The sequence below is a fragment of the Carcharodon carcharias genome, chromosome 20 (genome assembly GCF_017639515.1).
Source record: "Carcharodon carcharias isolate sCarCar2 chromosome 20, sCarCar2.pri, whole genome shotgun sequence".
NCBI classification, from domain to species: Eukaryota; Metazoa; Chordata; class Chondrichthyes; order Lamniformes; family Lamnidae; genus Carcharodon; species Carcharodon carcharias.
In genome coordinates this window covers 31,486,020-31,506,325 of record NC_054486.1, presented here as the reverse complement: position 1 = coordinate 31,506,325, position 20,306 = coordinate 31,486,020, and the positions used below count along the sequence as shown (strand labels likewise).

Below are 20,306 nucleotides of genomic sequence, written 5' to 3'. Positions count from 1 at the left end.
CTGAAGAGGAAAATGTGGGCCCGCCTAATTGATGCAATGGAGAACATTCAATCACTGCAACATCTTACCACTTCTACAGGTACCACCACCAGCTCTTAGAAAATGCTCAAACAAGGGATGCTCCACATACCTGTTGAATTTTCTTTGAAAAGTTTTTGTTGGACTTTTCAAGTAAGACTTCAAATCTGTTGCTACCTGTTAAAGAAAGGAAAACAATGACTTACACAAATCAGATTTCAAACATGCAAATACTTCAATACTAACCATAATTTCTCAGCTTCCTAGTTGTATCTAAAATTATTGAGACCTATCCCCAATTCTGTATCTATTCAAAAAAAAAACAGAATTACCTGGAAAAACTCAGCAGGTCTGGCAGCATCGGCGCAGAAGAAAAGAGTTGACGTTTCGAGTCCTCATGACCCTTCAGCAGAACTGAGTGAATCTTAGGAAAGGAGTGAAATATAAGCTGTTTTAAGGTGGGGGGGGGAGGAGAGGGAGGGGGGCGGGGGAGAGAAGTTGTGGGGGCTGGGGTGGTTGTAGGGACAAGCAAGCAGTGATAGGAGCAGATAATCAAAAGATGTCACAGACAAAAGAACAAAAGAACACAGGTGTTGATTTTTTTTGGTGATATTATCTAAACGAATGTGCTAATTAAGAATGGATGGTAGGGCACTCAAGGTACAGCTCTAGTGGGAGCTTGTCCTAAATAGCCAAGTGGTTATGGTACTGGGTTTGTAACCCTAAGATCAAGAGTTCAAATCTCACAATGGCAAAACTATGAAACAAAGTAACTTTAGAGCTTGGCCTAAATAGCCGAGTGGTTATGGTACTGGGTTTGTAACCCCAAGATCAAGAGTTCAAATCTCACAATGCCCAACTATGAAACAATGTAATTTCATCTGAAACAGATGGAAACGTGTTTGTACTCAAAAGAGTTACATCTTCTTAACACTTGGCCTAAATAGCCAAGTGGTTATGGTACCGGGTTTGTAACCCCAAGATCAAGAGTTCAAATCTCATGATGGCAAACTATGAAACAATGTAACTCCATCTGAAACAGATGGAAACATGTTTGTACTTGAAAGAGTTACACCTAGTACAAAGTTTGCTTGGCCTAAATAGCCAAGTGGTTATGGTACTGGGTTTGTAACCCCAAGATCAAGAGTTCAAATCTTACAATGGCAAACTATGAAACAATGTAACTTCATCTGAAACAGATGGAAATGTGTTTGTACTTGAAAGAGTTACATATACTAGGGCTTGGCCCAAATAGCCAAGTGGTTATGGTACTGCATTTGTAACCCTAAGATCAAGAGTTCAAATCTCACAATGGCAAACTATGAAACAATGTAAAACAAGAACACCTATTTAAAAGATTATCAAGAGTTCAAATCTCACAATGGCAAACTATGAAACAATGTAACTTCATCTGGAAACGTCTTTGTACTCTGTAACTGGAACAATGCAGCAAGCCAAGGACAGACATGTGGGCAAGAGAGAGCAGGGTGGAGTGTTAAAATGGTTAAAATTGTTCCAGTGAAGCCCAACGCAAACTGGAGGAACAGCACCTCATCTTCCGACTAGGCACTTTACAGCCTTCCGGACTAAATATTGAATTCAACAACTTTAGATCTTGAACTCCTTCCTCCATCTCCACCCCCTTTCTGTTTCTTCCCCATTCCTTTTGTTTTTTCCAATAATTTATATACATTTTTCTTTTCCCACCTAGTTCCATTATTTTTAAATCTTTTATGCCTGCTAGCCTTTCCACCCCACCCCCACTAGAGCTGTACCTTGAGTGCCCTACCATCCATTCATAATTAGCACATTCGTTTAGATAATATCACCAAAATCAACACCTCCTAGTTCTTTTGTTTGTGACATCTTTTGATTATCTGCTCCTATCACTGCTTGCTTGTCCCTACAACCACGCCAGCCCCCCGCAACTTCTTCCCCCCCTCCCCCACCTTAAACCAGCTTATATTTCACTCCTTTCCTAAGATTCACTCAGTTCTGCTGAAGGGTCATGGGGACTCGAAATGTCAACTCTTTTCTTCTCCGCCGATGCTGCCAGGCCTGCTGAGTTTTTCCAGGTAATTCTGTTTTTGTTTTGGATTTCCAGTATCCGCAGTTTTTTGTTTTTATCTCCATATCTATCCAAATGTTCGATGAATGAGTAGATCTGGAGTTTCCACCTTTTTGTCCTGGTTTTAATCGGTACAATTCGCCCAACATTTGGATAACCAGGTGCAAAAGATTGCAGAATTCTCAATGCAAGTCGTGTGCAGTGCAACTAAAGTTTACTTTTCAAAATTGCACAAATTGTGCCCAATTGAGCAGCTCTACCCTCCAGGTGCTTTTATTTTAAAGAGGGAATTAGCACTAGGATTTCAATAAAGCATAACAGTTAGGGCATTGAATCCTCTCATTATGTTATTTAAACTGCAGTGTAGTTATAGATTTATCTTTGCAAACTGTGTATGGACAGAGTAGACTCAATTTATGATGAATTAAGAGTAATTATGGGAAATATAGATAAAATTATAAAGAAATCTTTATTACTATTTAAAATAAAAATTACATTGGCGACAAACCTTTTTGGACCTCTACTCCTCCAGGTTACACCAATGATGTCATGGATCAGAAACCCTCTGTGCCCTGGAGAATCTCAACTGGTAGATTCCAACTTTGGAACGGAACAGGAGGTGATCACAGATCTACTCCATACTTTTTGGACAACATGTTTTTTCTGGGTTTGGGCACGATTCGATCACCATTACTCGGTGGCAGGAGATGGTAGTGAAGTCAAATCCAACCTTCCATTGTACCACTCCATTCTCCTGTGCTGTTGGTAATTAATACTGTTATGAAAACTATAATTAACTTGTTGGAGAGCAGGAGCTTCAACTTCCGAAGAACCTTGGAGCTTTTATGCATGCGCAGACCAGGAGCGCGCTGCACGTGCACAGTTCTGCAACGTGAGCTCTTTGGGCCCTGAACAGGCCCAGTGCGCCTGTGGATTTGGAAAGGAAAGACAGCCTGAAAACCCTGGTCAGGTGACCGGGAGCAGAGCATCATGGAAGGGGACAGGGAGACGGAAGAGGCAGAGATCCCAAAAGAACAGTCCCAGAGAATGAGGGACAAGAAAATATCCCAGTTCAGTTTAAAAGAGTGGAGCAGAGAAACAGGCTTCAAAAGGCTATGGAGAGCAAACTTTATAAGTGAAGAAGGTAGCCTGTGCTGTGGGCCATTGGGGTAGCAGTAATGTTCTGCTTGACGTGGCCAAAGATCTGAAGTTGTGCTTGTGAGCTGGTGCTCGAGTGCATACTCGAGAACCCAGGGGAACGGACTCTCGGGAAACGAGGCTGAACCCTACAAAGTAGGCTGTTGTTGATGCCATCCGAGTTGGAGCGACTTTTGGAGAGGATTCCTAGGTTAGATCTTCAAAGGTGAAGACTGGAATTCCTCCTTTGAGAAACAGAGTTTCAGTGAGACTGGTTGACTCAGTGTTTATTGACATCTGGGTGGGTTGTTGAGAAATCCATGGACTCTGTCTTAATCGCATCTGTCATTTATTGTGCAGTGTGGTGTCTTTGACCACAGTTTGCCTGGTGATTCACATGTACATCATATGACCTCTGAATGTTAGAGTATAAGATAGACATTGTAAATTGTCTTATCTTTCTGACCTTGTAAAATTTATTTTTGTTTGTTCAAAACCCATGGAATCCTGTAGTTTTATTCAGTGAGCAAGTGCCTTAAATCACAAACATGTTTAAACAAAACATTATTGGTCCCTAACTGAATCTTACTTGGGGTCTAGTCAAGGATCATAACAATACTTTGAAACCAATAAGTAAAGAAGTACAGCCACAAACATGACTTGCAGCACTCTCCAGTGCAGGCTATCTTATTCAAGTGCATCCTTTAATGACAATTGGTTTTAATTGTCACTTTCCTTGTTTATGTAGATTTCAAATCAAGAACATACAAAAGCATTGTGCAAAGGAATGGTCTGGGTGGAAGAGTTTGAGATGATGCAACGTGTTTGCCGACATCTGACAATTCACTGTCCTTCATTTAACAACAATCAGCAGAAAATCCTACACAAAGAGCTAACTGAAAATATCATTCAAATGATATATACTTGAGACTGAAAAGGTCTACTTGCCCAATTCCTTCTTGATCCTGTAGAGAAGGAGATGTCCTGGCTTGGTGCCAACAAGAAGCCAATCCTCTGAGGGAGAAAAAAAAATGGAGGTAATAGGGTTGAGTTTTCTGTTTATGGTTTTTCAAATACTTCCTAACTTCGAATCCTTATGAGAGTCTACAGAGAACTCCAGATCTGGAGTGTTCACTTACAGATACAGCTGCTAGGGTTGTAATTATGCATATTTAGTGAATGAGCAATGCTCCCTCTAAGCTGTACAGTTGTGCAACAACTCAAGTTCTCATGCAGGGGGTACACAAGTTGGCCCCTATAAGTGATCATGCATTCTCAGCTGCGCATTTAAATTGGCCACGCGCTATATAAAAAAAGTTATGAGTGCTAATACACTTTAGGAAAAAAACTGCGCATCTATACTCTTCCAAAGTTGTAAGCTATGCTTCTTGTGTGATACTCTTAATTCATGAGCTCAAGTTGTTCCCATCACAACAGCTACAGACAAACCGATAACACCAGTACTTCAGTCGACTACTATACAGCAAATTCACTCTGGACAAAAACCACGACTGGAAGGACAGAGTCTATAACTGTATTACCAGTTATTTCAAAGTGCAAGTGAACATAGTGTAAAAATTTCACAAAGTCACTAATTGACCACAAACCTAGTAGCAACATTTTGCAACGTACAAAGGTAACTAGAGATGGGCAACAAATGCAAGAGACTTCCATATCCAATAATGAATAATAAAACATGCGGCCACTCTCAGTTCGCCTTGAAAGTGGGATCTTTCACAAGTGTCATTCATGGCTCAGTTTTATCACTCTTGTCACTTGGTCAGAATGTCATAGGTTCAACACAAGGCTTGAACACATAATCACACTTCAGACATCTGACTTCGAGACGATGAAAAGGCTTTGTGAAGTCAGGAGTACTCTCAGAATATTCAGCCTCTGACCTACTCTTGTAGCCACATTAATTATATGGCTGGTTTAATTAAATTTCTGATCAACTGGAGCCCCCAGGACATAGGCGGTGGGAGATTCAGTGATGCTAATGCCGTTGAAATATCAAGTGTGGGGAGGGTGGGGGTTTGGGGGTTGGTGGTGATAAGGCTCAAGGCAGGGTCTGAAAACAATAACTTCAGTCTTCCCATTTTTTAATTGCAGGAAATTTATGTTCACTCTCTACTAATGTCAGATAAGTAGTCTGATAATTTAGCAACAGTGGGGCAGTGGAGAGGTGGCAGTGAAGTAGAACCAAGTGTTGTCAATGTATTTGTGAAAGCTACCCCTTTGCTTTTGGATGCTGTTGCCAAAGAGCAGCATGTACTAAGAACTAGGAGGGGATCAAGGATAGAGCCTTGGGGAACAACAGATATAATGGTGCGGGAGTAGAAAGAGAAGCCATTGCAGTGATACTCTGGCTATGATTAGATACATAAGATTGGAACCAACAAAACAAAGAACAAAGAAAAGTACAGCACAGGAACAGGCCCTTCGGCCCTCCAAGCCTGCGCCAATCATATTGCCCGTCAACAAAAACATTTTGCACTTCTGGGGGATGGATCCTTCTATTCCCATCCTATTCATGAATTTGTCAAGCTGCCTCTTAATCACCACTATCGTACCTGCGTCCACCACCTCCTCTGACAGCGAATTCCAGACACTCACTACCCTCTGCGTAAAAAACTTGCCCCACACATCTCCTCTATAGTTTTCTCCTCTCATCTTAAATCTATGTCCCCTAGTAATTGACTCTTCCACCCTGGGAAAAAGCTTCTGACTCTGTCCATGCCACTCATAATTTTGTAAACTTCTATCAAGTTGCCCCTCAATCTCCGTCGCTCTAGTGAGAACAATCCGAGTTTCTCCAACCTCTCCTCATAGCTAATAACCTCCAGACCAGGCGGCATCCTGGTAAACCTCCTCTGCACCCTCTCCAATGCCTCCATATCCTTCTGGTAATTTGATGACCAGAATTTCACGCAATATTCCAAGTGTGGCCTAACCAAGGTTCAATTCAGCTGCAGCATGACTTCCCAGCTTTTATATTCAATACCCCTGCCAATGAAGGCAAGCATGCCATATGCCTTCCTGACTACCTTATCCACCTGCGTTGCCACTTTCAGTGACCTGTTGACCTGTATACCCAGATCCCTCTGCCCGTCGATGCACTTAAGGGTTCTGCCATTTACTGTATAATTCCTGCCTGTATTAGACCTTCCAAAATGCATTACCTCGCATCTTTCTTGGACTCGAACTCAAGTTCTGTCGAAGGGTCATGAGGACTCGAAACGTCAACTCTTTTCTTCTCCGCCGATGCTGCCAGACCTGCTGAGTTTTTCCAGGTAATTTTGTTTTTGTTTTGGATTTCCAGCATCCGCAGTTTTTTTGTTTTTACCTCGCATTTGTCCGGATTAAACTCCATCTGCCATTTCTCCACCCAAGTCTCCAACCGATCTATATCCCGTTGTATCCTTTGACAATCCTGTTCACTATCTGCAACTCCTCCAACCTTAGTGTCGTCTGCAAACTTACTAATTAGCCCAGTTACATTTTCCTCCAAATGATTTATGTATACTACAAACAGCAAAGGTCCCAGCACTGATCCCTGCGGAACGCCACTAGTCACAGCTCTCCATTCAGAAAAGCACCTTCCGCTGCTACCCTTTGTCTTCTATAACCAAGACAATTCTGTATCCATCTTGCCAGCTCACCTCTGATCCCGTGCAACTTTACCTTCTGTACCAGTCTGCCATGAGGGACCTTGTCAAAGGCCTTACTGAAATCCATGTATATAACATCCACTGCCCTTCCATCGTCGATCATCTTTGTCACTTCCTCGAAAAACTCGATCAAGTTAGTGAGACATGACCTCCCTTTCACAAAACCATGCTGCCTCTCACTAATATGCCCATTTGCTTCCAAATGGTAGTAAATCCTGTCACAAAGCATCTTCTCCAATAATTTCCCTACCACTGACGTAAGGCTCACCAGCCTGTAATTTCCTGGATTATCTGGATTATTTCCTGGAGTGAGTCGAATTAGCTGAAGACTGGCATCTGTGATGTTGGGGACCTCCGGAGGATGCCGAGATGAATCATCCACTCGGCACTTCTGGCTGAAGATTGCTGCAAATGCTCCAGCCTCATCTTTTGCACTGTTGTGCTGGGCACCCCCATCATTTGAGGATAGGGATATTTGTGGAGCCTCCTCTTCCAGTGGGTTGTTTAATTGTCCACCAACATTCACAACTGGATGTGGCGGGACTGCAGAGCTTAGATCTGATCCGTTGGTTGTGGAATCACTTAGCTCTGTCTTATCACTTGCTGCTTATGCTGTTTGGCATGCAAGTAGTCCTTTGTTGTAGCTTCACCAGGTTGACACATCTTTAGGTATGCCTGGTGCTGCTCCTGGCTTGCCCTCCTGCCCTCTTCATTGAACCAGGGTTAATCCCCTAACTTGGTGGTAACAGTAGGATGAGGGATATGCCAGGCCATGAGGTTGCAGATTGTGGTTGAATAAAATTTTGCTGCTGCTGACAGCCCACATGGTTGCCCAGTTTTGAGTAGCTAGAACTGTTCAAAATCTATCCCGTTTAGCACAGTGGCAGTGCCACACAGCACAGTGGAGGGTATCCTCAATGTGAAGTTGGTACTTCATCTCCACAAGGCAGTCACTCCTACCAATATGGTTGTGGACAGATGCATCTGCAGCAAGCAAGTTGGTGAGGATGAGGTCAAGTATGTTTTTCCCTCTTGTTGGTTCCCTCACCACCTGCCACAGTCCAGCAGCTACGTCCTTTCAGACTCCACCAGCTCAGTCTGTAGTGGCGTTACCGAGCCACTCTTGGTGATGGACATTGAAGTCTCCCATCCAGAGTACATTCTGCACCCTTACCACCCTTAGTGCTTCCTCCAAGTGGTGTTCATACAATCATGGTGATAATATAATCATCCTGAACACCTCAATTAGATCCCCCTAATCTTCTAGGGTCAAATGAATACAAGTATAGCCTATGCAACCTGCTCTCATAATTTAACCCCTGTACACACATTCTTGGTTTTTTTAATCAATCAATCATTCTTATTGAATCTGCACAGTACTATTTCAAAGGTCAATATATCCTTGCTGTGGTGCTGTGCCCAAAACTGAACACAGTACACCTATCTAACCAAAACTTTAAACAACTAGCATAGATAACTTCAGTCCCTTTTTAATCAAGCCTCCTTGAGACAAAAGCCAACATTGTATTAAACTATTTTTTTGTACTTGTATATTAGTTTTGGATTCTGCACAAGCACTACTAAAGCTCTCCGCAGCTCTGCTGTTCCTAGTTTCTTACCATTGAGGAAATACTTTGATCTATCTTGCTTCGGTCCAAAGTGGATAATCTTGTACTAAATTCCATCTGCCTCAGTTTTATCTGCTCATTTAATCCATTAATGTCCATTTGCAAATTGCTGCTCCCATCTACACTATTTACTGTGTCAACTAACAGTGTCATCATTAAACTTAGCTGGATGACTCTCCAATCTTTCTTCTTGGGCTCACCAGCGGTGCTGTCACAGCCTAATGACACTCACCAAGGTTGATACATGAGCCATGGTCATTTGGGCAAGATAGTGACTGCTCAAACCAGACCCCAAAAAAGAATACCTTCAGCAGAATGGGTTGGGAAGGTGGAAAACTGGTATTTTTTTTTAAATCCTTTAAAACTAATCAATAATTAAACCATTATTCTCGCCACATTTCGCTGCTCTGAATCACCAAGATTCTCTTAACCTGCTTCCTACCATGTACTAAACAATGCAAAGAAGGTCATAGAATACTGAATATCTGCTCTGCACAGGTTCAAAACAATTGCTAAGCACAGTAACAATCTAACATAGCAAATCCTCAGATACTGAAGCAGATAACCTCAAAGAAAATCCACCTGAATTTCTTTGACTCTAGTTCTTGAAAGGATATGAACTCACAAAATTACATTCAAATATTTGGAAAAGCTGCATTTTTAAAAAAACACAAAAGTGCTCTTAGTGCAACTGCAAACAAAATACTCCAATCTTCAAGAAATTTAGTCATGTATCAAATATGGAATTCAATATTAGAGAGTGAAAGGGATATGAAAAATATAAACCACTTATTACATCTAACCTATAAGCTTATTGTATCTGGGGGACTGAGTCGCGGGGATGGGTCCCATGGCATTACGCCGCAAGAATTTGTATTCAGATAGCATCTTTCAAGTAATAAGACAGTCCAAGACACTTCATAGGAGTGTTATAAAGCAAACTTTGACAGTGAGCCACATAAGATGATATCAGGACAGAAGACCAAAACCTTGGTCAAAGAGGTAGATTTTAAGAAGCACCATATACAAGGGGAGAGTAAAAGAGCTTAAAAAAGGGAACTGCAGAGTAAGGGCCTTGGCAGCTAAAGCATGAATGCCAATGGAGGAGGGATTAAAATCTGGGATGTTCAAGAGGCCAGAATTAGAGAACAGCAGGTATCCTGGAGGGTTGTGAAGCTGGAGAAAATTACAGGGGTATGGAAGGGCGAGGCCATGGAGGGATGTGAAAACAAGGATGAGAATAAGCAGCAGCCAACGTGGGTCAGCAAGCAAAGGAATGATGGGTGAATGGGATTTGGTGTGGGCAAGGACACAGCAGAGTTTTGGACGAACAAAGGAGTTCTCCTGAGGTGCAGGCTAACGTGACCCTGCAATCAATACCTACAAACGACAGGTTCACAGACTATTTATCTCATTGCTTTATGTGGAATCTTGCTGTGTGTAAATTGGTTGCTGCATTGGGCTTCAAAATACTTGTAAAGTAATTTAAGAGCTTCAATTTTTTTAGGGTGTGAGAGTATTTAATTTGTGTTTAGAATAATCAGTTTGGCAGGGTATTTCAGACAAACAACATTAACCAGATGCCAGGGGCAAGCTTTATGTGCCAAATGGCTTTTTCAGATCCTGGACTACTCTAAAAATAGAAGAGATTGAAAGCATCACACTTTAATGCTTTACTGCACAGACTGGAGTTAATGTCTAAAAAGTAGGATGAGCTTCCTTCTATTAGGTCAGAAGTGGATTTGTTCAGAGATTGAGGCATTCCGTGCCTGCATGCAGCAAGGCCTGGACAATATTCAGGTTTGGGGTGATAAGTGGCAAGGAACATTCATGCCACACAAGTAGCAGACAATGGCCATCACTAACAAAAGAGAACCTACCCACCTCTTCCTGACATTCAACAGCATTACCAATGCTGAATCCCCCGCCATCAACATCCTGGGCTAACCACTGACCAGAAACTGGACTGGGCCAGCCATATAAATACAATGGCTATAACAGGTCCGAGGCTGGGAACCCTGCAGCAAGTAACTCATGTCCTGACTACCTAAAGCCTGTCCAGTTCTACAAGACACAAGTCAGGGTCGTAATGGTATATGCCCCACTTGCCTGGACGAATGCAGCTCCAATAACACTCAAGGAGCTTGACACCATCCAATAAAAAGTAGTCCACTTGAGGCACCCCATTCACCACCTTCAACATTCACTCCCTCCACCGTAGGCGCACTGTGGCACCATATATATATATATATATATATATATATATATAAATATGTTGCACTGCAGCAACTCACCAAGGCTCTTTCAACTGTACCTTCCAAACCTGCAATTAGTACCGCCCAGAGGACAAGGGCAGCAGATGCATGGGAGCACCACTACCTGTTGCCCTCCAAGTCACACAACCTTGAGATGGAACTATAATATTGGATCTTCAATGTACTTGGGTCAATATTCCTGGAGCTCCCTTCTTAACAGCACCGTGGGTGTACCTACACCACATGGACAGTAGCAATTCAAGAAAGCAGCTCACCACCACCTTCTCTAGGGCAATTAGGGATGGGCAACAAATGCTGGTTTTAACAGCGACACTCACATCCAAGAACAAATAGCCTATTCCATTGAGCATTAAAAATCCTATGGCACTATCTGAAGAGCGGTTGGGAGTTTAGTGCCCAAGCCAGCACTCAACAAGCCCAAAAATACTGATTAACTGGTTATTGCTCTCACTGCCTTTTGTGGGATGTTGCTTTACCTATCTAGGTAAGTATTACTTCACTTCAACATATTTCACTGAAGCAAAGCTCTTTGGGATGTTTCTGAGACCCAAGATACTGTATCAATTAAAGTCTCTGTTGCGGTACAGGATAACTGCAGGGCAGCTACAGGGATATAGATAAAAGCAAAAAACTGTGGATGCTGGAAATCCAAAACAAAAATAAAAATACCTGGAAAAACTCAGCAGGTCTGGCAGCATCAGCGGAGAGGAACACAGTTAACATTTCAGGTCCATATGACTCTTCAACAGAACTAAGTAAAAATAGAAGAGGTAAAATATAAGCTGGTTTTGGGGGGGTGGGGGGGGCGGCGGTGTACAGGTAGATAGAGGGCCAGTGATAGGTGGAGATAGCCAAAAGGACAAAGAGGTGTTGAAGATGGTGATATTATCTAAGGAATGTGCTAATTAAGGGTAGAAAGCAGGACGAGCAAGGTACAGATAGCCCTAGTGGGGGTGGGGTGGGGTGAAGGGAAGGGATCGAAATAGGCTAAAAGGTAGAGATAAAACAATGGATGGAAATACATTTAAAAATAATGGAAATAGGTGGGAAAAGAAAAATCTATATAAATTATTGGAAAAAGGGGGGGGGGATCGGAAAGGGGCTGGGGATGGAGGAGAGAGTTCATGATCTAAAATTGTTGAACTCAATATTCAGTCTGGAAGGCTGTAAAGTGCCTAGTCAGAAGATGGGGTGCTGTTCCTCCAAGTTTGCGTTGAGCTTCACTTGAACAATGCAGCAGGCCAAGGACGGACATGTGGGCATGAGAGCAGGGTGAAGTGTTGAAATGGTACCCGCATGGGCCCCAGTTATGCCTGTCTCTTTATGGGGTATGTGGAACATTCCTTGTTCCAGTCCTACTCCGACCCTCTCCCACAACTCTTTCTCCGGTACATCGATGATTGCTTCGGTGTTGCTTCATGCTCTCGTCTAGACCTGGAAAAATTTATTAATTTTGCTTCCAATTTCCACCCTTCCATCATTTTCACATGGTCCATCTCTGACACTTCCCTTCCCTTCCTTGACCTCTCTGTCTCAATTTCTGGTGATAAACTGTCCACCAATATTCATTACAAGCCTACCAACTCCCACAGCTGCCTCGACTACAGCTCCTCATACCCTGTTTCCTGTAAGGACTCCATCCCATTCTCTCAGTTCCTTCGCCTCCGTCGCATCTGTTCTGATGATGCCACTTTCAAAAACAGTTCCTCTGACATGTCTTCCTTCTTCCTTGACCAAGGTTTTCCACCCAAGGTGGTTGACAGAGCCCTCAACCGTGTCCAGCCCATCTCCCGCGCATCTGCCGTCACACCTTCCTCTCCCTCCCGGAACCATGATAAGGTCCCCCAACTTATCACCCCTCCAGCCTCCGCATTCAAAGGACCAGCCTCCGCCATTTCCGCCACCACCAAAAATATCTTCCCTTCACCCCCCCAGTGGCATTCCACAGGGATCTTTCCCTCCGGGACACCCTGGTCCACTCCTGCATCACCCCCTACACCTCAACCCCCTCCCACAGTATCTTCCCATGCAACCGCAGAAAGTGCAACACCTGCCCCTTCACTTCCCCTCTCCTCACCGTCCAAGGGCCCAAACACTCCTTTCAAGTGAAGCAGCATTTCACTTGCACTTCTCTCAATTTAGTCTACTGTATTCGTTGCTCCCAATGCGGTTTCCTCTACATTGGAGAGTCAAAACGCAGACTTGGTGACCGCTTTGCAGAACACCTTCGGTCTGTCCGCAAGCATGACCCAGACCTTTCTGTCGCTTGCCATTTCAACACTCCACCCTGCTCTCATGCCCACATGGCCATCCTTGGCCTGCTGCATTGTTCCAGTGAAGCTCAAAGCAAACTGGAGGAACAGCACCTCATCTTCTGACTAAGCACTTTACAGCCTTCCGGACTGAATACTGAGTTCAACAATTTTAGATCATGAACTCTCTCCTCCATCCCCACCCCCTTTCTGATCCCCCCCTTTTTTTCCAATAATTTATATAGATTTTTCTTTTCCTACCTATTTCCATTATTTTTAAATGTATTTCCATCCATTGTTTTATTTCTACCTTTTAGCCTATTTCGATTCCTTCCCTTCACCCCATCCCCACTAGGGCTATCTGTACCTTGCTTGTCCTGCTTTCTACCCTTAATTAGCACATTCCTTAGATAATATCACCACCTTCAACAGCTCTTTGTCCTTTTGTCTATGACATCTTTTGGTTATCTCCACCTATCACTGGTCCTCTATCCAGCTCTACCTGTGCCACCGCTCCCCCCCCCCCCCACCTTAAACCAGCTTATATTTCACCTCTTCTATTTTTATTTGGTTCTGTTAAAAGAGTCATACGGACTCAAAATGTTAACTGCGTTCCTCTCCGCTGATGCTGCCAGACCTGCTGAGTTTTTCCAGGTATAGTTGATGCTTTCAGTCTTTCCTCACAGCTGGCAAACATTGTCGCGCGCGACGGGAGCTCATGAATAGTTATATCATTTACAAATGGAAAGGAAGCACACACACACCAGCGTCCAGATATGCAAGATTTGAAATGAAAACACAAAGAGCCAAGCAGCCCAAAAAACGTTTCGTTTTTCAAAATTAAATTATATATTTACTCCTGAAAACAGGCTATACCCAAGAGGAAGGATGAGTTAAACATCCCACTGTTCTGAGGTTCCACTCTAACTTTGGTCCGGCTACTCTGATGTCATCAAGAGGCGACGAAAAGTTTCACGCCCGCGCCCCGTCGCCCCTTACCCCCCGGATTTAAACCCAGTTTATTTTTTTTTAACAGTGGTCCTTCCTTCACATCCTTCGATTCCGGCAACCCGAAAAGGCTCCGGCTTCCATTAGCCAGGGGCCCACTTGCCTTTCGTGTGTCAGCCTTAGCATCTGCCCGGAGCGTCGTGTGTGTGTTTGTGTGTATATATAATATATATATAAAATTACCCCTTACCCCAGGCCGCCATACAATCGATTTGCAACGGCAGCTTCTCCAGGATCGGCACCGGTTCGTAGGCGTCGTGCATCCCGGCGGGGGAGACAGGCCGACACAACAGCCGACGGAACAAACTCCTCACAGCAGCTCCAGCTCTGGCGGGCGCGCGCGCACACACACGCGCCAAACAACGGTCGCGCGCGCGCGCCTAATCCCGTGACATCCCCCAGCGCGCGCGCTCTCCTTTGGGGCGGTGCAGTTATGTCATTGATCATGCTCTCCAGAAACAATCGCTTCACCAATATACCGTGAAACCTGTACGTGAGTGAATGTCTTACACGTGAAACCCCTCCTTCCTGTGGAGGATGATTCTTCCTTGCAGATTGCAGGGTGGAAGTAATAAAAACAGAAAACGTTGGAAAAAGCTCAGCAGGCCTGTGGAGAGAAGAGTCATATGGACTCGAAACGTTGACTTTGTTTCTTTCTCCACAGATGCTGCCAGACCTGCTGAGTTTTTCCAGCATTTTCTGTTTTTATTTCAGATTTCCAGCATCTGCAGTATTTTGCTTTTATCTTAGTGAAATGTCAGTGTTGGATTTGGTTTCACAGATGTCACCTGTTGTTGGCCGTTAGAGGTGGCGGCGGATTGGTTGCAATTGGGCAACTGCTTCCCTTTTGATGTGAAATGAGTAGGCCATCATGGAGGCTTTGAGCAAAAGCAAAATACTGCAGATGTTACGACATGGTATGACAGCCAAAGGGAGTGGTATAGTGGGAGAAGTAAAGAAACAATTGATATGGCTAAATGAAGTGTGAATGGCCAGAAAACAGCTGTCCAAATGCAAAGTGAAGGAATAAAGAAAGAAATGAGAAAAAAACAATCAATAAAATAAACACAAAACAAAATGGAGGCAGGGGTTATGATCTAAAATAATTGAACTCAGTGTTGAGTCCAGAAGGCTGTAGAGTGCCAAATGCACAGATGAGCTGCTTGTTCCTCTAGCTTGCATTGAGCTTTATTGGAACACTGTACACTATCAGGCCAAGGATGGAAAGGTCAGCACGGTAGCAAGGTGGGGAACTGAAACGGAGGCTTTGAGGTGAAGTGATTCTGACCAGAGCCCCTGATGGACAGTCATTAGTGGGACATTCTTATATGTGATGACACATCTAATTAGAATGCCCTTTAAAATATATACTCCAAAATACCCCCTCGTGTGTCTCTCTCTCTTTCTCTAGCAGTAATCTCAGGATTAGTTCCAGTCTCATGTGCCAGTGAGTATAGAAATAGAAGAATTGAGCAATCAAACATGTAGCTGGAAAGCTGGTGTTGGAGGGAGGGCATCAGATTTCTGAGGCATTGAGACCAGTTCTGGGGAAAGTAGGATCTGTACAAGCTGGACGGTCCACACCTGACGGAGATTTGCTGGTGCTGTTGAGGCGGGGTTTAAACTAGATTGGCAGGAGTACGGGAACCTGTAGGCAAATTCAGAACAGGGAATGGGAGATAGAAAATCAGTCAGTGACTCTGAAAGAAATGAAGCACAGGGTAAAAAAGTGTACAGCACAGTACTTAAACAGTATTAAAAGGTATATATGTAATTGCAAGGAGTATAGCAAATAAAGCTGATGTGCTGAGGGCACAGATAGACATATGGCAGTGTGATATCATCACTATAACAGAAACTTGGCTTAAAGAGGGGCAAAAATGGCAGCTCAACATCCCTGGTTATAGAGTTTCCAGGTAGCATACATAAAGAGGGAGGTAAAAAAATGTGGGGTTGTAACATTATTAGTGAAAGAATCAATTACAGCTGTGGGGAGGGATGATATACTAAATGAAGCATCAAATTACACCATATGTGTTGAGCTCAACAATAAAAAAGGGGCAGCCACACTGCGAAGAGTGTACTATAGACCCCCAGATAATTAGAAGAGAAAATATGTAGGCAAGTTTCTGATGCAAAGACAATAGTTGATGATTTCAACTTCCCTAATAACATTTGGGATACGAACAGTGTGAAGGGCAGAGAAGGCACTAAATTCTTGAACAGCATTCAAGAGAACTTTTTCAGCCAGCATGTAACAAGCCCAATGAGAGGGGGTGCAATTCTAGATTTAGTCTTAGGAAATGGAACTGGGCAAGTGAATGAAATAGCAGTTGGGGACCATTCTGGAGATAATGACCATAATACATTTAGATTTCACATCATTATGGAAAAGGACAAAGAACAGGAGTAAAAGTTCTAAATTGAAGGAAGACAGATTTTACAAAACTGAGAGGTGAACTGGTGAAAGTGGACAGGGTACAGCCAATAAAAGGGAAAACAGTGTCAAATCAGTGGGAGGTATTCAAAAGCAAGATTCTATGGGCACAGTGTAGATATGACCTACAAAGAAAAAGGGTGATACTGCCAAATCTAGAGCCCCTGGTTATCCAGAAGTATACAGGGTAAGATAAAACAGAAAAAGCTTATGACGGTCACAAAAAGCTTAATACTGTAGAAAGCCTAGAGGAGTATAGAAAGTACAGGGGTGAAGTAAAAAGGAAAACTAGGAAAGCAAAGAGAGGATATGAAAAAATATTGGCTGGTAAAATCAAAGAAAATCCAAAGATGTTTTACCATACATTAAGAGCAAGAGAATAACTAAGGAAAGGGTAGAGCCCATCAGAGGTGTACATGGTAATTGTGCATTGAAACTGAAGATGTGGACAGGGTTCTCAATGAGTACTTTGTGTCTGCCTTCACTAAGGAGAGGGATGATGCAGACATTCTAGTTAAAGAGGAGGAGTGTGAAATATTAGATAAAATAGAGCATAAAGCATAAAGAGGAAATACTGGAGGAACTGACTTCCTTGAAGGTGGATAAATCACCAGGGCCAGATAGATTGTGTCCTAGTCTGTTGAAGCCAGGCAAGAAATAGCAAATGCTCTGACAATCGTTTTCCAATTCTCACGAGATATAGACGAGCTGGAATGCTGGGTCAGAAATGAATCTCACCTAATAAAGAGATTACATTATTATATAAGATCATCTCTGATCTGGGAAAAATGGTATGCAAGAGTTCTCTGCAGTGATGTTAATTAAGTATTTTTGATAAATAAGTTACATGAATAAATATATAAATTCTGTTATGTGTTACTGTCCCTGCCTCTCTGAAACTGTTTACTAAAAGGTATTTTATTTTCAATTAGCAATATTCAGCTTGAAATTCCTGCACTCCTTAGAAAGTGAATGGGAGAGCAAGCTTGCAACCAGCCTCCTTTACGAATGATCAGCGTTTATACTGGTAACATTTTTATAGGTTTCAAGTGACTTAAAGTCTTTTGAATGTGGACTTAGCAACAGCTGTGATGTCCTCAAATGTAAATATTGGTCACCTCCCTCTTAGTAAGACAATTTTAGTCTTCGCTTTGATCCTTACTAATTAAGCATTTACAGTCAAGTAGACTCCAATACAGATCATATGATCCCTCTCACATACCCTAAATTTAAAAATATAGTCCCAAACTATAATCCTCTTACCAATCAAAAAGTACAGTCCTAAAACATAATTATCATATAAACTTCATTATTGTAACATAACCTGCAGTTTTCTGGATTTACCATTCATTTGTACATAGAGTTTTCATCTCACCAACTCCAGCTGCAAAATGTAGTAATTTGCTTAAAGTAAGATGGTATCTCTATCTATCTCACTGTCATTGGCTCACCCGTATGCTTTCTGAAATTAAAAAAAATGAAGTTAATCACTTTAATTTAAATTGACTGTTAAAAGATACTAGGATAAGGATAAGCAGTTGCAGACCTGTAGTCATTATCCTCTCTAAAGAGCAAAATACTAAGTATGCTGGAAATCTGAAATAAAGATAGAAAATGCTGAAAATAGCAGGTCTAGCAGCATCTATGGAGAGAGGAACAAGAGTTAATGTTTTCAAGTAGCAATATTCAGCTTGAAATTCCTGCACTCCTCAGAAAGTGAATGGGAGAGCAAGCTTGCTATTTCAGAATTTTCATCATTACTGTCTGTTGTGTTTAAAGTGACTCTCAGCCTGCTTCTAATCTACATCATTCACAGTCTCCATTTGAAACACAACTGATGAACAATCAAACTGATATTGCTGGGAGGTTGAAAACCATGTTGAGCTGACAAAATGCTACCAATGCTTCCTGGGAAACTTATGGCATGCACCCACTCAGACTGTAGAATCTGGCTGCAGCTGACAGATATAGGTCTTAGCGAAAAGATGAAGCTCAACTCCAGACTTTTAGAGAGGCTAAGCTTTCAAATAAAAGCAATATTGAAGGTACTCAAATACTTTACAGTTAAGTTCAATCATCTTATTGTGAGATAGTTATGTTACAAATCTTATTTAATGCATTAGAAATTTCTGTTACTGAGAAAAACATGGCATTTTTTGAGTGGTTTGATCCTTTTATTATACATTCTGCTGACTGGTCATTCAGGATTTTTGTTTTCATTAATCAATTTCTCGTTGATAGTGTTGAAGACATTTTACTCATATTTAATTGTTACACTGCCTGGCTGTTCAATTCTGATTTGCTGCTGTTTTACATTGAGATAATGATCAACAGCCAGTGGTAAAATGTGAGGGAAGAAGAATTGTAAAGCAAGTAGAAAGTGCTACAGGAAACGAGCGTTCTGGAAAGAACATGCCCATACACAACTATAGTACAAGCAGACTACATTATAACAAACCTCCTCAGGACTGACAGTAAAGATTGCTATATCACGGTGTTCACTACATTGGGGATTAGCAATTTAGCGCAGAAAAATAAAGTGACCATTTTGAATTGAATATTTTTTATGTTAAAAATATAGTGTACTCTAATTCATATTTTCCTCAAGATATGATATTTCTATCTTGCCCAAAATTCTTTTGTTCTAAGCAATGACTGTGTGTGATAAAAACAGAAATTGGGGAAAATACTTAGCAGGCTAGGCAGATTCTGTGAAGAAAGAAGCAGAGTTAACATTTCAGGTTGATAATCTTTTGTCAGAACTGGAAAAAATAAGGAGATGTAAGCAAATTTAGAGAGGGGGAAAGAGATGATTGGGAATGACCATAGAGAAAGGACAGTGATAGAATAAAAGGCTGGAGAGTTTAATGTCAGAAGAGATGATGGTGCAAGGCAAAAGGGGATGATAGTGGAACAAGTAAAAAAAAAACAAAAGCTGGTTCTAAAAGAGGTGTAAATGTGAAAACAGAATCATCATCATCAACAACTGCTGTCCAAAAACAAAAAAAAAGTACAAAGAACAGAGCTTATGGTCTGAAATTGTTGAGCTCAATGTTGACTCCAGATGGCTGTAAAGTGCTTTATCAAAACATGAGATATTGTTGAGCATATATCGAGCTCCATTGGAACAATGTAGGAGCCAAGGTCAGAGTGGGAGTGAGATGGAGAATTAAAATGACAGGTGAGAACAAACACTTGTTCCCATTACCACCTGGTCTTCCCTTGCACCATCATTCCTTTTGCCATTTAATCTCTCCAGCCTTCCACCAAATGACAGGACTTTTGTCCTTACTCCTCCCCCATTTCTCTGCCTATGTATATGTTTAAAACTTGTGATGTATCTAATATTTTCTAGTTCTGGTGAAAGAGTGTTGACCTGAAACGTTAACTCTGTTTCTGTCTCCATAGATCCTGTCAGATCTGCTGAGGCCAGCATTTTCTATTTTTATTCCAGATTTCCATCATCTGCAATATTTTGTTTTTTAATAACTGTGTATTTTTTGCACAGTGATTGCCTTTCTGAAATCATCCAGTAGAGGGATATCAGGTTCTGTGTTTTCTACTTTCTTGTCCCAGACATTTCCTTATTCTCTGCCCAACTCGATGTCACTGATTCAATAATGCCGTCATTGCTCATAGTTATTCATGTGGTTTTCTTTAAATTCAATTTCTTGTCATTTTGTTTCTGAAATTCTCAGCGTATCACATTCCTCTCTAATAAATGGCATCTACTTCTTTTGAAGACGATCAAATATGTTCAAAGTAATTCACAAAATATGTGATACCTGTTCCCGTATTTTGTGAAGTGCAT

The 20,306-nt window shown here is 42.0% G+C and overlaps 1 protein-coding gene and 1 long non-coding RNA gene across 3 annotated transcripts in view; one reads left to right on the top strand and one right to left on the bottom strand.

Annotated features, from left to right (window-relative positions):
- Positions 1-14,386, bottom strand: part of vps39 (VPS39 subunit of HOPS complex) — a 124,089-nt gene extending 109,703 nt beyond the window's left edge. Inside the window, exons 1-3 of one of the 2 annotated variants that reach the window (XM_041214106.1) lie at positions 14,249-14,386; positions 4,172-4,237; positions 131-195 (exon numbers count right to left, since the gene is read on the bottom strand). In XM_041214106.1, the coding sequence (XP_041070040.1) occupies positions 131-195; positions 4,172-4,237; positions 14,249-14,321 (204 nt within the window). In that variant the 5' untranslated portion in view covers positions 14,322-14,386. Of the gene's footprint in view, positions 1-130; positions 196-4,171; positions 4,238-14,248 lie in introns of those variants that run through there. The other variant, XM_041214107.1, reaches the window with a different exon arrangement.
- An 81-nt stretch (positions 14,387-14,467) lies between these two features.
- On the top strand, positions 14,468-18,381 carry LOC121292584. The gene is made up of 3 exons (XR_005946294.1): positions 14,468-14,547; positions 17,428-17,522; positions 18,312-18,381. It is a non-coding gene; the product is annotated as an uncharacterized LOC121292584 (long non-coding RNA).
- Positions 18,382-20,306: the final 1,925 nt, after the last annotated feature.